Here is a 17,288-nt window from a genome sequence, read left to right on the forward strand (position 1 = left end):
AACTATTATATAAACTAAAAAGAAATAAATGTAAATTTTTTAATACTTTTTAATAAGCCACATTTTTGTTTTAAACTAATTGACTGATTAAAAATATCAATGTTAGCAAAATAAATAAATTTCCAATTTTTTAATAAAATTATAAAAGCTTAATAATTCAAAGTTCCTTGATGTTTACATAACTATAACACGCAAGTAAGCATGCAATGATCATCCAATCAAAACAATCAAAATTCCATAAAAAATTCGCATGTAAAAACTTTGCAGCATTTTGAAAGAAAAAAATTTTTTTTTAGTCTGGCAGAAATAAAAATTACATCCAAACATTGCAAATCTTGGATTTTAAATTATGTATAGTTCATTGGAGGAAATCGTAATAATTTGTAATTACAATGTGCAAATCATTATTGAACTTACCATACAAATTTCTCAAACAGAATATAATCTCATTGATATGCCGCTTTCACCTATTATACTTCCATTATTTTGAAACACATAATAAATTGAATGAGTCCTTTTTCTGCAAAGAGTAACCGGGTTTCAAACAACGAATCTATCGCTGATTTATCCCGAGAACTTCAAATGATGAACTCGATCTAAGAATTTTTGCTTTATTTTTTATACTATGGTTTTTCCAAATAAAGAAGTAAAAAAAAATTATCCTTTTAGTTAAATAACTAGATAGCTGTAAAAAATAGTTAGCTACTAATAAGAAAGGCATTATTTTTCTGCTATTTCAGGTTCAAGAATAAAACCAATCAAAATCTGTCTGTGAATATTGCTTTTGATACTTGTGAAATCCCTTGTATAATGTTCCTATTCTCTTTTTCTGATGTCATTTTTTTCTTTAGAAAAAATTAATGTTTAATATCTAAAATCTTCGGAAACTCTTCATTCCAGTTTTGTATTACGATATATTATTTATTGTGCTGAGAGGATGGCAATACAAGTTGTAAAATATTTCAGTGCCGTCATGAAGTTCCTTCATTTATAGTTGGCATCAACTTTGGTGCATTTACAATACATTTATTTGGTTTGTAGATTGTATGTTTATTTTATTAAAATTTCACATATATATTATAAAAGAGAAACAGAATGCCTTCAGCCATGGAGTAAGTAGTTTAAAAACTGTTCGCGTGCCTTCGTATTTTATTTATTCATATAATTGTACATATTTACAGGCTTTAGCTCTTGTAATGTACTGCCATGTGTACGGATTGAGCTACTGTCTATTAACTATGTTTTATTTTCAACGCGATATGTTAAAGTAACTAAACAAATGTTCTTTTTTTTTAATTCAATCTATGTAATTAAGCTATCGGAAAAGAGCGTATATTTCTTCTTTTTTTATCTTTTGATTACAATGTTTTAATATATTAGAGGAACTATATCATGATGTTGCCTTTTTCTTTTCAGTTCTAAACCAATAAGTTGGGCTGATCAAGTGGAGCAAGGCGAGGGTAGATTGTCTACACAATGTAATTCATTTTTTTTAATTGTATCATAATAAGTGTATATATTAATTTGTGTGTGAAATGTTTACAACGAGAATAATTAGAATTTTTTCTGTAGAAAATATTCCTTCTCTGTAAAATTTTCACATTCTTGACTGTTATAATGCTTTAAATGGCCAATTATTATAAGCTCTGAGAAATGAACTGTTAAGTTTGTAAGTCATACTTTTTGGTATGAAATTGCATCTTAATAAGCTTCAGGATGTTTCATCCATGAAAGTTTGAAGAAATGTACATACTGAACCTTTTTATCATTTTTAGTATACTTTGATATGAAAGATATTTTAATTTATAGAGCAGGGTGTGTGTGTTTCCATGACAAGGATCTTCTAAATTGTCCTGATAATTATCTATTTTAGTAATTCAATATAGTGATTAGTCTTTATCATCCTAGTCTACAGATTAGAGACAAAGCTGCTATTATGATAAAAGTTCTTTGTTATGTTCTATCTTATGTTAAGTTCTTTGTAAAGTTCTATCTTATGTTTTCATCCACCCTCTTGCTCTCCAATGCGGATATTCTTAATGATCGTATCACATTGGTAAAAAACATATGTAGCATACTTAAAGAATGGTCCAAAATAGAAATATATTATTTGTCATAGTAACAATAATATATAATTGTTATTATAGATGATCAAAATTTTCAATGATATCCTATTTCAAAACAATGAATTTGAAATTTTGAATTTACTTTTGTTCATTTCAAGTATAGTTCCAACCATTTCTTTTATATGTATATAATAAATTTTGTCAAAGATGTTGTATTTTTAAAAAAATTAAAATTTTTAAAAGTTTCCTCAAAAAGTGTATATATACCTTTTGAGCTCTTTCATGTTATATCTGCCATATGAAATATCTAAAAGTTTATCTGTTTCTTGAATTGATATATTATCTAGGACTGTATCCAAAATCGATTTCTTTACCATGTTTTATTTTCTAAGTTTTATCAAAGCAGTCACTCCAAGGCTGTTAGTAGCATAAGGCTAATGTCCCAATAATATATAATTGTAATTTATTATAGATGAAGATCGATTTGTTAAATGATCTTATTTCAAAGCCATGAATTTGAAATTTTGAATTTAATTTTATTCATTTCAAGTATAGTTCCAACCACTTCCTTTATTTTTATTTAACAAATTAGAAATTTAATCCCAAGATTGCCTCACAAAATATAGAGTTAAATAATGTATAGCACAATATATTTGCATTTTTCCCCCTCTTCATTTTTGCCTAGTAAAGCTAATTTTTCTTATAAGTACATTTCTGTAATTTTACAATGCAAATTATTTGAAGGATAGTAGCTGAGCTTTTGCGATACTAGGGAGAAAGAGAAATGCGACTTTGACAGGGGTTTTTTAATTGCAGATTGGAGGATGTGCAAGCATTGATCAATAAATAAAAGGATTTTTCCCTTTAGTACATTGGTACATTTATTGAAAAATATTAAAAAGTCTGCAAATAAAAAATCTTGATTTTTTAATTAATTTATTTATTTTTGTATATTTTGTTGGTTGGTTTTTTTATATTGTTAAAATATCATGTCTTTGCCACCTATCTGATCATAAATGGTTTTTACTTATCAATTCCATCAGCATTAACTGCAGGCAAAACCTTAATCTTTATTTTACTTTTTTCCTACCAAAGTATTTTTCAATTCATTAAATCATGAAATTCTATTAATAAGAATTCATTAAATGAGTGCTTGGCTGTATAGGAATAACAATTCTTATTGTAAAAACTTTTTGTGGTTTTTGTAATATAATTTGGGAAATCTATTATACATTGGCCCATTTTGTGAACAATTATATACCAAATTAAAAAATTTCAATTTTTTTTTTTTATGTAATTAAAAAAATAAAAGAATTTTTCCATAGATAGAAAAAGACTTGATTTATATGTTTGATAAGTTAGCAAAAAAATGTAATAAATGTATTGCTAAAACTTATACAATAAAATACACAAACAGGTTTAATTCATTCTGTTTATTTAAACAGTAAAACAATTCTAGAAGCAAATATTGGGAAGTTTTCATTTAATGTGCTGCATGCATGAAGCGCCGCAATTTACATGATACGACTTGCCCATTATGTTTGGTAGCTGTTATACATCTGAGATTTCTGCACCTGGTTGAAGAAGATCTGTGTCTTAGAAATTTTCTAAGACACAGATCACTAAAAACACTTTAGACTAAATTTCTAATATAGGTGAATATTAGAAATTTTTAAATTTGTTTTATACACATTTTGATTAAAATAAGCATTGAGGTGACAAACAGCTGAAATATACGCAATAGATGCTTCTGCATATCTTAGGACTATCGAATAAGTCTCGTGGAATTAAATTCTTTTGAAATATTTGTTTAAGTTTTAAAAAATAATAATTTTTGATATTTAAAATAAGGTTGCATTTAAGTTAATTTAAATATTATAATACATTTAAGTTGATGCAGTGGTATCCTGCCCCCAACTGACAAGATATAGCTTTTTCTGTCTTATTAACTAACTATTAACTTATAACAATTTTACTAAGCTATTTTAATAAGATAAGATATAAGAGCTGTAGTAGCAGTTACAGCTTCATGGCTGGATATAATGTTTATAGAACCTAATTCTTTAAAAATATGACTCGTATTCGAGCTGTTGCCTTTTAAATTCATTGAGATCAAACATTCTCTTACTTAGACATTGTGAAAGAAGAAGGAATGCTAGTAACTATTTGTTGTTACCATTTGATCAAAATTCAAAATGATGAGATCCAAAATTAAATATCTTTTAAATTCTAAGCAAACTATTTTGATGGAAGTTGAATAACAGTGATCAAGTTTTTCTTTTTAGTTTTTTAAACTTTCATCAATTAGATTTGTTGGTGGAATTATTTGCTTCAATTTTTTACTTAATAATTAAAATTAATGCCAAATCAATGACATTTAGCCTTTTGAAATAAAATGCTAACATAGGTAGTAAAATGTGAATATGCAGTTATTTTGATCTTAAGGCATGCAACTTCCTTCCTCCTCCTTCTACTTTTCAAAAATGGCTTGTCTTCGCTATTGGAACTTCATACTAATACTGACACTCAATATTTTAAACTTAACAAAATAATAATATTGTATTAAAATTGTTAAATACTCTTTAAATAGTTTTAATATTAAATCTAAATTTCCACTATGATCGAAATTATGATTGAAAATGGAAGCTTTTATGAAATTTAGAGTTCATGAACTCCATATAAATCAATGCTTTTCTTATAATATTCTTCATTGAGGAATTTACTTCCTAATTGGTAAAGATATGATTTATGCTTTCCTCATTTAGGTATTTTTGCTTCAGATAAAACAATTTTAATTTAGTGACTCTTAAGTGTAATGTGCACAGCTTTTTTTTCTCCCAATTTGTTTAATTGGAAAGAATTATTCTCTTTAAACCTTACAGGTTTTTTGGTATGTTTATTATTTACTAAAGAGAGGATGTGTCACTTTTTATTTCAGTTGTATGCACATTGTTACATAATAGTTTACATAAAATTTTATATAAAATTTAGCATTTGGTCGAATCTTAATTGAACTTCGAAATTAAAATTCTCACATAACTTTGACATTCTTATGCTCAAATACTTGCATTATAATTATGCTGTCAGATTGTGTAATTTTAAAAATTTCAACTTTTAATATATTATATTTATTTTAGCGGATTTAACTCCTGCTGGTGAAGTTATACATGGAGATAAGAAAATTGTTACAGAATATAAAGTAAATGAGGAAGGTAAAAAAGTCAAGGTATGAAAACTCTTTTGCATGCTAAATAGAAAATATATTTGCTTTTTAAAAAATTTTATTGAATTTATCAATCAATATGTTAACATATAATAGATCTTCATTATATGTTTGATAGTCTTCTTAAGTTTTATTCTTTTAAGATAAACAATTGTACTGAATGCTTGCCTTCTACATTATCCAAACTATTCATTAATTTTTGTTGAGGAAGAACTTTTAATCCACAATGACTCTCAAGCATTAAAATTATATCACAAAAAATAAATCCTTCTTAACTGAATAGAATTTCTGCAAATGCCAACTTAAAAAAAATTCAACACTAACTATCAGTTGAAAGGTTTAACTTTGCTTTCTATTCTTTTTGATGAATCTCTACAAATAAATTTCAAGAGTATATATGCTTTTGTTCAAATGTTTTCTTTTAGCATCTACTCGTCTCTGCAGTCTTAAGTTTGGGAAAGCAGTAATCAGTTTTTCCTGCATTGCACATTCATATTTGTTACTTACCATCTCTTGGAAAATAAAAAAATGCAATTCATTGCTATGCTTTCCACCTTTGATCCTTAAAAAGGGGTATACAGATGAAAATATGTATCAGATGACAGCCTAATAGAACACTAACTAATGTCCAGTTACACTATGCTTGGTGACATTATTACCTGCTGCCATTCTAGATATCATATTTTATCTTAATAAAAACATAAATCATTTATATATTAGTACTAGATAATTTACTAGAATTATTTACTAGATAATTTTGATAAGACTATTTTCAAATTCATTTTGATTCCCCCCCCCCAATATTTGTTTCATTAGAAGAATTACAGATATGGCAAAGCAATTTTAACATTTTTGTTTTATCAGTAACATAGCATTTGCTATCTCGATTCTTAAAAATTTTGTTTGTATGAACCCCCCCCCCCTCCCTCTATATTATGAATTCTGTATGATTTTGAAATTGATTATAGTCTTTGATTACTGCTGCGAGTGGATTGCTATTAGAATATTTGAAGCAAAATAACATTGATTTGAACAAATAAATTCAGTTATTTTATTTGAAGAAAATACTTTTACATGTTGGAAATAGCATGATTTTTTTTTTTTTTTTGGACCCATATTTAATGTTTTTTTTAATTTAGGTTTTTATTCAAAATTATCTTTTATTACGAAATTAAAAGTGATAGAAGTGAAACAAAAAGTCTGTCCTCCCTACTCTAAATTATCTTCTTCCTTTAGGAAGTCTGTTTGATTCTATCTTTGAAATTCTTTTTATATAGAAAAAAAATTCATTATTATAGCTATTTCTCTTCTAACATTATCTGATCTTTTGCTTACATTATTGTAAATTTAATGCATACATTGTTTATGTGTTACTCTTTTTAGATTTTAAAAGTATTTATATCATTTTACCAAAATCAATTTGCCTTGATAAAATATTTGATTGTTTTATTAGTTACTTTACAACACAAATATTGCAATAAGATATGATTAGAAGCTTACAGTTTAAGAGTTGTTCTAATTTAGTGTAATAATTTAATTAATTTTGTTAGATAGCTTAAGAATTCATTCCCTTTAAATTTTATTTTATTCTGTATTTATTAAACTATGCATTTCATTTCCCCCCCCCCTTATTTAGCTAAACTTTAAAAATAAGTTATCACATAAAGAGGGTTATAATTTAGCTTTCAAAAAGATATTTATTCTATTTTAGATCATTAGACATTATAAAATTGAAAGGAAAATGGTTTCAAAGTCCATTGCATATCGAAAAGTAAGTTTCTCTCTTATCTACTTAACCCCTAATATCTTTGTTTTTATGATAATCTTAATTTTTAAATAAATATTATTAAAGGGTTGGAAGAAATTTGGTCTGGCTGCCAATGATCCTCCTGGGCCCAATCCTTCTAATACCATAGTATGTGAAGAAATATTTATGCAATTCCTGTCAAATAAAGAGGTTAGTATTTAAATCCTTTAAAATCTTATTAATATCTTATTATGTGTTATTAACCAATTTTATGATAAAAATTATTTAACTGCTAAAATTTCTTTCAAGAGTTACATTAATTTTGTGTATACAGGAGGAAAAAGGACAGGAAGAAGATCCTTTGGCAAAATTGAAAGGTCAGAAAATGGTAAAATGTCGTATTTGTAAAGATGATCACTGGACCACTCAGTGTCCATATAAAGATAAGCTCGGCAGTTTGCCTGAATTGCTTAAAGAAGAGGCTGCTAAACCAGGTAGGTATTTACTTTAATAACATCTATATTTTTGTCTTTTTATTATTATTATTTATTATTTTAAGGCAGTATTTAAACTATCTTATTTATAAAATATTTTTAATTGGGTAATTATTTCTTATAGGAATGTTAAATACAAACTACTTTATTATATTCCTGCTATATTACATTTTTAAAAGATTACTTTCTTTTGTTAAATTAAGCATCTTTCGATAAATAAATGTCAAAATACTTCAGTGAATATGATTTTAATAAGACTTAATATTCAAAGATAAAACATTTGTAACTCAAATTGAAAATTGCACATTTGAAATTTTATGAAATATGTAATAATATTTACACATTGAAGATACTTCACAATTTGTGTAAGATGCAATCTTTATATATCTAGTTGGTGCAGTTCATTCAGTCAATGAAATAGTTGATTAAATAGTTGTTTGCCCAATATTTTACAGCATAGTAGCTAGTTGTCATTCTCAAAGGACTTATCAAAGATGATATCTAAAGTGTTGATTAATATCTAACTTTCTGTACTTCTGATATTCTTTTTATCTCTTTTATTTGTATGATTTTACCTCTTTTCTTTTCTTAGCATAACTTAATAAGTGAATTGAGTAAAAAAAAGTGCTTTAATTCTAAGGAGCATAACTTTAGAAATATTTAGGAAAAATATATCTCCTCAAATTATTGAATAGTTTCAAGCTGTATGGTTTAATTGTGTTTAATGTATTAGTATTTTTAAAACAATTCCTATGAAATATGTATCTGTTTTAAGAATCTTTTTTTTTCTTTTTTTTTAGCCAGAATTTTGGTTTTTTTTACCTCTTTGTCATTATGAAAAAAAAATTTTAAGTATATATAACATCCAGACATTACATGCTTCAGTTTATTAAATATTATTTCTTCTCATTGGAATAACTTAAAAGTTATTTTAAAAATTTTATTTATAATTCACATAGCACTTGAATAATAGAAGTTACTGATATATGTTGATAAATAATGAATGATATGAAATATGAAAATGTTGATAAGTTATCAAATACATGTGAGAAAACATTTAATTTTTATTGATTTTAAAATTAGTTTATTAATTATGTGGAATGAAATTATATGAATATGTATGTATGAGTATGCATAAAACTCAATTATTTATAAATTTACTCTTTTTAATTCATATCTTTTTCTAAAATTTTTGAAATTGCATAATGAATGGATATTTCCGTTGTTATTTATTTATCCATCTTGCTAATTAGACTTTACAATTTTTCAAATAAAAATATTGATAACTGCATTTTCTATAGTTATTGGTAGTTAAATTTCTTACTCAGCTTTCTTCATGCCTAATTGTAATTTGGTAATTTATTTTTGATGTTTTGCTCTATTTAGCTGCAACACCTACTGCTAACCCTCAAGTTGAGGAAAAAGTTAAGGCTGGTAAATATGTACCTCCAAGCATGAGGGAAGGAGCTAATAGACGAGGAGAATCAATGACGCCATCAAGGCGAGGTATGTTTATTTTTCTTCTGCTATACTTTCTGGACCTTTATAAAATTTTATATAATAGAAAACGCCTGCATTTTAAAAAATTTTAATTACTTACTCAGTTAGCATTAATTAAATTCAAAATTACTATAGAATGGGAAACCAAAAATAAAATTACTATAGAACTAATGAATGAAAGAATTTTATCGATCTCGAAAAGTATGGAAACTCGTAAAAATATTTAAAAATTGGGGGAGATTTCAGACCAGAGCATTTTAGGCTAAGCATACATACATTCAACAATTTTGAATTATCATTTCTCTACATCAGAAACCTAATGTCACCAAAATGTTAATAGCAACGGCAACCTGGAGTAGCTTTCTTCCAAAAATTTGTTTTTTTTTTTTATTATTATTATTATTATTATTTCATTATGATAAGAGAAATAAACATAGGAATGAATCCTATTTAAACTTTCAAAAAGTTTGGTTTCAAACAATCGAGAGTTAATAAATTTTGGTACAGTCTGCTTTTAGCTCATCAAAATTCTGCAGTGATATTGTGGCATTGTTAAAGATAATGATACTTTCCTATGTTGACAGTAATATAGAGAGAAGATTTTAGATCAGTAGATTGTCTATAGAAGAGTAAGAAAAAAAATTGTTGTTAGAAGATTTGTTTATGACAACATTCAAGCAAGTGATGGAATAAATGATTTTGAATTGTCAAAATAATTGATTCTAAACTTAAGAAATTCACATGGGCGATATGAAGAGTATAAATATAAGAAAAGAAATTAAACAAAAATGTGTAAAGAATAAGAAAAACTATTGTTTAAAGATATAAAAGTAAACAAAGGAAGATAAAATTCTTGATGCAAAGAGAGTTTTAAAGTTAAGGAAGAAATTGCAAGCTTCAAATTTTTATAAAAGAAGCTTTTTAATTCACTTAAGTATCTGTCTACGTCTAAAAGGCCACTTTTGGTCAAAATTCACAATTTTTTTTTATTTTTTTATTTTAAAGTGCATTTATTTAGCTTTCTAAATCTGTATTTATTTTTCTCCTACGATTGATAGAAATGGAGATATGAAGATTTATGTAATTCAAAAGAGTCGAAAACGAAACCGGAAGTGCTTACCGGAAGTTGAATGTTTTTCGTCGTTTCATCAAACATACGCTCCTAAAATCATAAATTAATTATTTTTTTTTAAATTTATACAAAACTATGTGCAAGCCACCTAAATTTGAATTAATTTTCAGCTCTTTATATACAGAAAAGATTGGCAACAGCTGCTTCTCGAACATTGTTTACGTTTGAAAACATCTGCTCGTCTTGTGTTATATGTTTATTTACTTTGCTTTTTCGAGTGAATACAGCTTAGTTTGATTTGAATATTTATTGCTTTTTGTTTAAAAAGTGTTTTAAATGGGTGGAAAAAGCATTAACAGAAGTAAGAAACGAAAGTTTCATGGAAATAGGCATTCTTCTTCCATGCAAGCTGCAGACTCTGTTGGTGTATCAGATTCAAAACAAAAGACTTGCAGCGAAAAGAAACTGCTGAATTCGCAGTTATGTGAAGATAATGTTCCTGATTTGAAAACAAATAACCTTTCTGGATTTCGAATTATGGATATCGAGATATTAATAAGTGTTTTTACTCTTTTATGTTGTCCTTTATGCTTCAAAAGCAACTTGTATTTGATAGAGGATTCTACCTTTGGATTGTGTTCGAATTTCTGCCTCAAATGCAAGAATTGCTCCTTTTACAAAGGTTTTTCTTCATCTAAAAAGAAAAACACATCCAATGAAATAAACACTCGACTTGTGTGTGCACTTAGAATCATTGGAAAGGGTTATACAGCTGGAAAGAAATTTTTTGCTACCCTCAATTTTCCATCTTTTCTTTCCAAACAAGCATTCAGAATGCAGGAACTGAAGCTTCTTCGTGCTGCTCGTTCTGTTGCAGAAAATTCAATGAATATTGCTGCTACTGAGTTAAAAGACAATAAAAACCCTGCTGCTATTACTGAATGTGGTGTATCTGTTGATGGAACATGGCAACGGAGAGGGTTTTCATCACTGAATGGAGTAGTGAGTGCAATCTCTGTGACATGTGGTAAGGTGCTGGATATTGAAGTGATGTCTCAGTTTTGCCAATGGTGTCACACGAAAAAGCTGAATTTATCATGTGCATCAAAACATCAGTGTGCAAATCATAAGGGTTCATCTGGAAGTATGGAAGTGCTTGGTGCTTACAGAATATTTGAGCGTTCCAAGAGTTGTCGTAAACTCATTTATTCACAATACTATGGAGATGGTGACTCTAAGGGCTATGATACAGTTAAAGACATTTATGGGAAAGATTCCGTTTCAAAACTGGAATGCATTGGCCATATTCAGAAGCGAGTAGGCACTCGTTTGAGAAAATTAAAGTCATCGAATAAATCTCTTGGTGGCAAAGGGAAATTAACAGACTCCTTCATAAATAAGTTGCAAAATTACTATGGGATAGCAATTAGAGCTAATGCAGGGAATTTATTGCAAATGCAGAGTGCAACCATTGCTGCATTTGCTCATACATGTTCTAATAATAAACATCCCATGCATGGACAGTGCCCAACAGGAAAGGACAGTTGGTGTAAATATCAACGTGCAATTTCCTGTGGAAAAAAATTCAAAGAAACAAATGCAGGTCTTCCAAAGAACATTATTAAAATCATTAAGCCAACATATATGCAGCTATGCGATCAAAACTTATTGAAAAAATGCTTACATGGTAAGACTCAAAATGCCAATGAAAGCTTCAATAATCTTTTGTGGACAATAATTCCCAAAAACACATTTGTGGAGCTACAGACTTTACGTTTGGGAGCATCAATAACTGCAATAATTTTCAATGATGGATTTTATGGTCTCTTGGCAATTTTTTTTGAACTGGGAATAACTCCTGGGGATTATACCCTGAGACACTTCCTTTCTCTCGATAAAGAAAGAATCATCACGTCAAAAAGGCAGTCATTGGATACATCAAAAGTTGCCAGGAAAAAATTAAGAGCTGTTAGAAAGAAGAAAACAGATAAAATTGTTAACAAAGAAGGTGTATCATATAAATGTGGTGAATATTAATAAAAATAAAGAGAGATATTTTTCATAAAACACAATTAAAAACTTTAAATGCATTTTTTGAGGAACTTTAATTTTGTAAAAATTTTGATACGCAAAACATGATATCTCAAAATATTATGAATATTTTTTAATGAAATTTTGTATGTATGTTATTTATACTATCCTAAAGGCAATGAACTAGGATTATAGTTTTGAGATGAATAGTTTATTATTTAGAGCTCATTAATGTTGTTTATGCATAAGAATTTTGATAAATTTTCAGTTAGGAAATACTCGAACTGCTATAACTTTCTTATAAATGCAAATATTTCTTAGATCCTAATTCATTGCCTTCACTAAAGCTCTAACTATATTTTGTAGAAAAAGAATTTGAAAATTTTGATTAGAATTCTTGTTAGGATGTTTTGCGTTTTACACCAATTTTCACAGTTTTTTACCCAAATTTCCCCATTTGACTGAGTTGCAAATTACATAAAACTTTTTAAATGGTATTATTCATTGTTTTGAATTGCAATAACCTAAAAAATAAACTAAAAATGAAAATTAAACAGTTTTTTCAAAAATTTGTCTTTGCACGTAGACAGATACCTTAAAGTAAAATTGATTGTTTTAAAACCAAGCTCTTCTTCTTTATAGACATTTCATTAATTGAATATTTCATTTTTGGAATTAATAATTGATTATTATTCCAATTTTTTGCATTTTAAGTGTAATAGGCTAGAAATAATTATTTTTTAGTTACCTATAATTAGTACTTTATGCATTGTATTATTTGTAATACAATGCATAATATGTTAATAGCAAATATATTTTAAAATATATTTATTTATAAAAGTGTATGTTTTTTATTAGAACAATTAATTTCTTGTGATTTGTTAAATAAAAATGTAAGAAATATTTTTGTTATGTCTCTTGCTTAAATATATATATAATATAAAATTTTACTATTTATATTTATGACACATCATGGTAGCATGGTTCTGACACAAAGAATACTAATTTTTTATTGAATCATTTAAAAAAAAATTGTATAAAGATCATAACTTTTATTCTTAACTTGTGTTGCAAAGAGTTCTTTTAATAATTCTTAGAATTCTTGTGCTGTTTTAGAAACAAGGTTTTTTTTTTATTAAAATATCCTATATTTTTTACATATAAGAATTATATGATAATGTTTTATTAAATTTCATGAAATATTTTTTTAATATTGCTTAACTTTTTAAAGTTTTTTTTTAATTATGTATATTGCGTACATACAGTGATTTTGAGTATAGAGAAGACCAGGAAGTTAATAGCTGTAAACCAGAATTGTTGCAAGTTTAATCTAGGAAGAAAAAAAAAATGTCATGTTTTTAGCCCTCTTATACCATATTCATGTTTTTGAAATTAGCAATGTCGATTATGATTTTTTTAATTAAAAATATTAAATAATTTATTCAAAGAAATTGTTTTTCACCTTGAATTGTGAAAGCTGTCTTATACAACAAAAAGGAAATATATTAGGCAGTTTAGTGAAATTTTCAAAACAAACATGAAATTAGTTTTATTTTTAATGATGACTTCTCCAAGCATAGTTTAAAATTTATAATTTTGGAAATAATTAAATGAGATATTGTTCAATGTTTATTTTGAAAAAGTGATTTTAATTTATTCTATGAACTGAGTAGTTTAATAATTTCTATACATTTTTTTGTAATAATTTTGATTTAAAAGTTTCATATTTAAATATGTTAAATTTGTATCATTGCAGATGAAACTCCAACTATCAGAGTTACAAATCTTTCTGAAGATGTCAGAGACTCTGATTTGCAAGAACTGTTTAGACCATTTGGAACAATTGCTCGAATTTATCTGGCAAAAGATAAATCAACTGGACAATCAAAAGTAAGTTCTCTCTGATATTTATTTCTAAATGGGGGGAAAAAATCATGTGATTTTAAATTAATTTATTTTTATCAAAGAAATTCAATGTTTTGTATTCTTATTTCACTCTAAAATTTTAAGAATGTTCCACCCTATCTCCCTCCCTTTTAACATAGATTTTAAAGCATTTCAGTATTCTTATATTGATACTGCAATCCCACTTGGTCTCTTATTTTATCAATCCTTGAGTTCTTAAATCGTTATTAAATAGAAGTGGGCCATCTTAATGACCTTCAATTGCCTCTAAAGTGACTTCAAAATTAAGGTGTAAAATTCTGGTTTCTCTACAGTGTATGGGAGAAAGTTTACCTCCTTAGAGTGCATTTATAGAAACTAAACCACATTAGTGTTTCTTGTTGAGGGAGAAAACTTGCAGCAATTAAAACGAGCCAACCATTCTTGAATTGCACATTAATCTGCCAGTGTTTAAGGTGTTACTTAAAGAGTAGGGTCAAAGAATAGCACCCAGATATTCTTTCAGTTCATGTTCCTCAACCATCATTTTCTTAACCCTGCCTTGCTACTTGTGATGTATCGTAAATATTATTATATGCATTTTTATCAAAATTAATTATCATTATATTATCACTTGCATATCCTTTTTTTTTCCCCCTTATATTGTTCTCATGACTATTTTATTTATTACAGGGTTTCGCTTTTATCAGTTACCATCGTCGTGAAGATGCTGCTAGGGCTATACAAAGTGTTGATGGATTTGGTTATGATAACCTTATTTTAAGTGTAGAATGGGCCAAGTAAGCATTTTCTTTATAATCAACCCATTTATATACTTATATGAAATGAACAAATGATTATGAGAGTTTGATGTCTTTCCCATTCAGGAAAAGAATTTTTCTGGAAACCATGAAGAATATTAAATTCTTTATTTTTCCTGGTATGTGAATTGACTAGAAGTGATACTTTAACATAAAACATATTGTATATATATTTTTTATGGGATAAATTGTGTTTATGAACTTCCTTTGGTCTTATCAGTATATTATATTTTGTTTGATATTGTTTCATTGTTAATGTCATCATAACACATTTAATGCACTGGGCTAGAATAATTTGGTGCTATATCAAAATTGCAATGAGATGTATGCCATTGGATAAAACCATTAGATTAAAACCTATAACTGTTCTATTTTGTTTATTCATTTAATACAAAGGCTTTTGTAGGCAAAAATGTGGACTTGGGAGCAATATTTTTAAATTAAAAAAATTGTCATTTTTATTATAATTATTGAAAATATTATTGCAAAAAGGTTTTATCTTATTTATAAAATGTAAAAAAAAAAAACTCTAATGATAACAATATAATTGTCAGGCAGATTTTTCTAAAATCCTTAAAAATAATTATTCTTACTTCATAACTCATAATTTCCAACAAGAAATTTCATTGTCGTAATGAAATTCGAATCATTTTCATTTTTTAATTAAATGTTTAAAATCCATTTATTTACATAAGAAATAATAGTATAGTTGTAATCTTTATTTAAAAAAAAAAAAACGATACAAAATGAAAATAGATTATGCTAAATGTTTTTTTTTTTTGTTTGTTTGTTTGTTTGTTTGTTTTGGCACCATGATATCATGAGACATGATTCCATTACGAATATCCTTGTTTGTGATAACCATTACAGATATAAGGCTATTGAAATAAAATAATTTTATTGTTTGCCACAATTTGTTGTGAATAAGAGGAGTATTATACAGATGATTTATTTTAAATTGAGAATCAATATTTTTAATGAATCACTGATCACCAAAGACAGTTAGAAAATAAAGTTAAACAAGAAAGCTACCGCCTGTTCAGTAATTAGACCTTTATAATTCTGTTAATTATATATATGTGTGTGTGTGTTTTTCTCAATTTCTAAATATTTTATGGCAGTTTTTCTCCCTTTTTTTGTGGCAAACTCATTAGTAATTTTGGTTTGATCAATATTTTCTAAAATATCATTCTTAAATAAAATATCTAGATCATTTATACTGAATTGTCCTGTTGATGATGTTAAATAATTCATTATTCTTTTAAATTTCTAGATCATTGTCTTGTCTTAAATATATTTTAATTTTTAACATGTTTAAATTATTATTAGATAAATTTTTAGATTCATTTCAATATCTTGGACATGTGATGTTCTTCGTTTACAGAATAATAATCCATTGAATAAGATGGCTTGTTGATTCATATCAGATTTTGATATATAATCAGAGATTAAAATATTGTTGGTTATGTCTCATTTCATATCTTATAGTTTAATTCTTTTGAATAAATGAGATTTTTTTTAATATTTCCTAATATTATTTTGAATGTGTGTGCATTAATTCATTTAAGTCAATTGACTAATTTTTTACTATGCATGCATGGTAGTTGATTTTTCAAACCATAATTCATCTCCCAACCTAATGCTACAAATCTTTTTTCTGCTTATTTTACTACTTTAAAATCCACATCAATTATTATCGTGAAATATTAAGGAATGTACCTATTAAGGAGCTAAGCAAATTATTCTTCTAATGTAAAAATAAATAGGATAGTTAGATAAAAAGTTCACATTTCATATTGTAATCCCCAATGAATATTAACTTATATGTCATAAGTTTTCTAATTTTGTTTGTGTAATGCTTTATTATTTTTTTTCAGGCCCTCTGGAACAAATTGAAGTTTTCCATCTATAGTGAATATTAATCCATATTCTTGTTCTGTATATTTTACAAAAGTGTTTGAACTAGAATAATATGGACTTTTTATTAAAATTATCCAAATCAATGTGTTGCTTCTTTTCCTTTATTTAAAACAACTGAATTTTGTTGTTCAAGAGAGGAAAGGTACACTTAAAAAATTATCTTTTTTTTTTTTTTTTTTTTTTTTAAAGAATTATTATACTTATATAAGTGTTTTTATTTTTTGGTGTTGAAATTGCTGGTGAATAATTTCATATTCTTCCATTCAACTGATGTTGTTAGTTAATTATTTTTGTTGAGAACAAAAGCTTAAGTATTTGAGATGCAAAATATTTATTATTTTAACGTAATTTTAATGCTTATCCATAAAATTTGTTAAAATTTTTAGGTTTTATGAGAAGGTGTTTTTTTTTTTTTTTTTTTACTTACTGAATTTTAATATTTTGTGGTAAATTTTGTAACTATATTTTAAGATCATTAAATAAAAAGAATGCATTTTTTTAATACTCAAAATTATTTAAATATGAATGTG

General features: G+C 26.4%; 2 protein-coding genes across 3 annotated transcripts in view; one reads left to right on the plus strand and one right to left on the minus strand.

Annotated features, from left to right (window-relative positions):
- Positions 1–568, minus strand: part of LOC129983767 (histone-lysine N-methyltransferase EHMT2-like) — a 38,258-nt gene extending 37,690 nt beyond the window's left edge. Inside the window, exon 1 of one of the 2 annotated variants that reach the window (XM_056093389.1) lies at positions 418–568. The gene's annotated coding sequence lies outside the window, so the exon portion shown is untranslated. The remainder of the gene's footprint in view (positions 1–417) is intronic. The other variant, XM_056093390.1, reaches the window with a different exon arrangement.
- A 397-nt stretch (positions 569–965) lies between these two features.
- On the plus strand, positions 966–16,841 carry LOC129983768 (eukaryotic translation initiation factor 3 subunit G-like). The gene is made up of 10 exons (XM_056093391.1): positions 966–1,112; positions 1,417–1,478; positions 5,204–5,292; positions 7,001–7,060; positions 7,142–7,246; positions 7,371–7,530; positions 8,917–9,036; positions 13,890–14,023; positions 14,711–14,817; positions 16,716–16,841. The coding sequence occupies exons 1-10, from the start codon at positions 1,096–1,098 to the stop codon at positions 16,732–16,734; spliced, it is 873 nt and encodes a 290-aa protein (XP_055949366.1). The 5' UTR covers positions 966–1,095; the 3' UTR covers positions 16,735–16,841.
- The last annotated feature ends 447 nt before the right edge of the window (positions 16,842–17,288 follow it).

Source organism: Argiope bruennichi, chromosome 9 (genome assembly GCF_947563725.1).
Source record: "Argiope bruennichi chromosome 9, qqArgBrue1.1, whole genome shotgun sequence".
Lineage (NCBI taxonomy): Eukaryota > Metazoa > Arthropoda > Arachnida > Araneae > Araneidae > Argiope > Argiope bruennichi.

Coding starts and splice junctions, on each gene's coding strand:
- LOC129983768 (XM_056093391.1), top strand. Junction 7,061..7,141: donor AGTCCATTGCATATCGAAAA/GTAAGTTTCTCT, acceptor ATATTATTAAAG/GGTTGGAAGAAATTTGGTCT. Junction 7,531..8,916: donor AGAAGAGGCTGCTAAACCAG/GTAGGTATTTAC, acceptor TGCTCTATTTAG/CTGCAACACCTACTGCTAAC.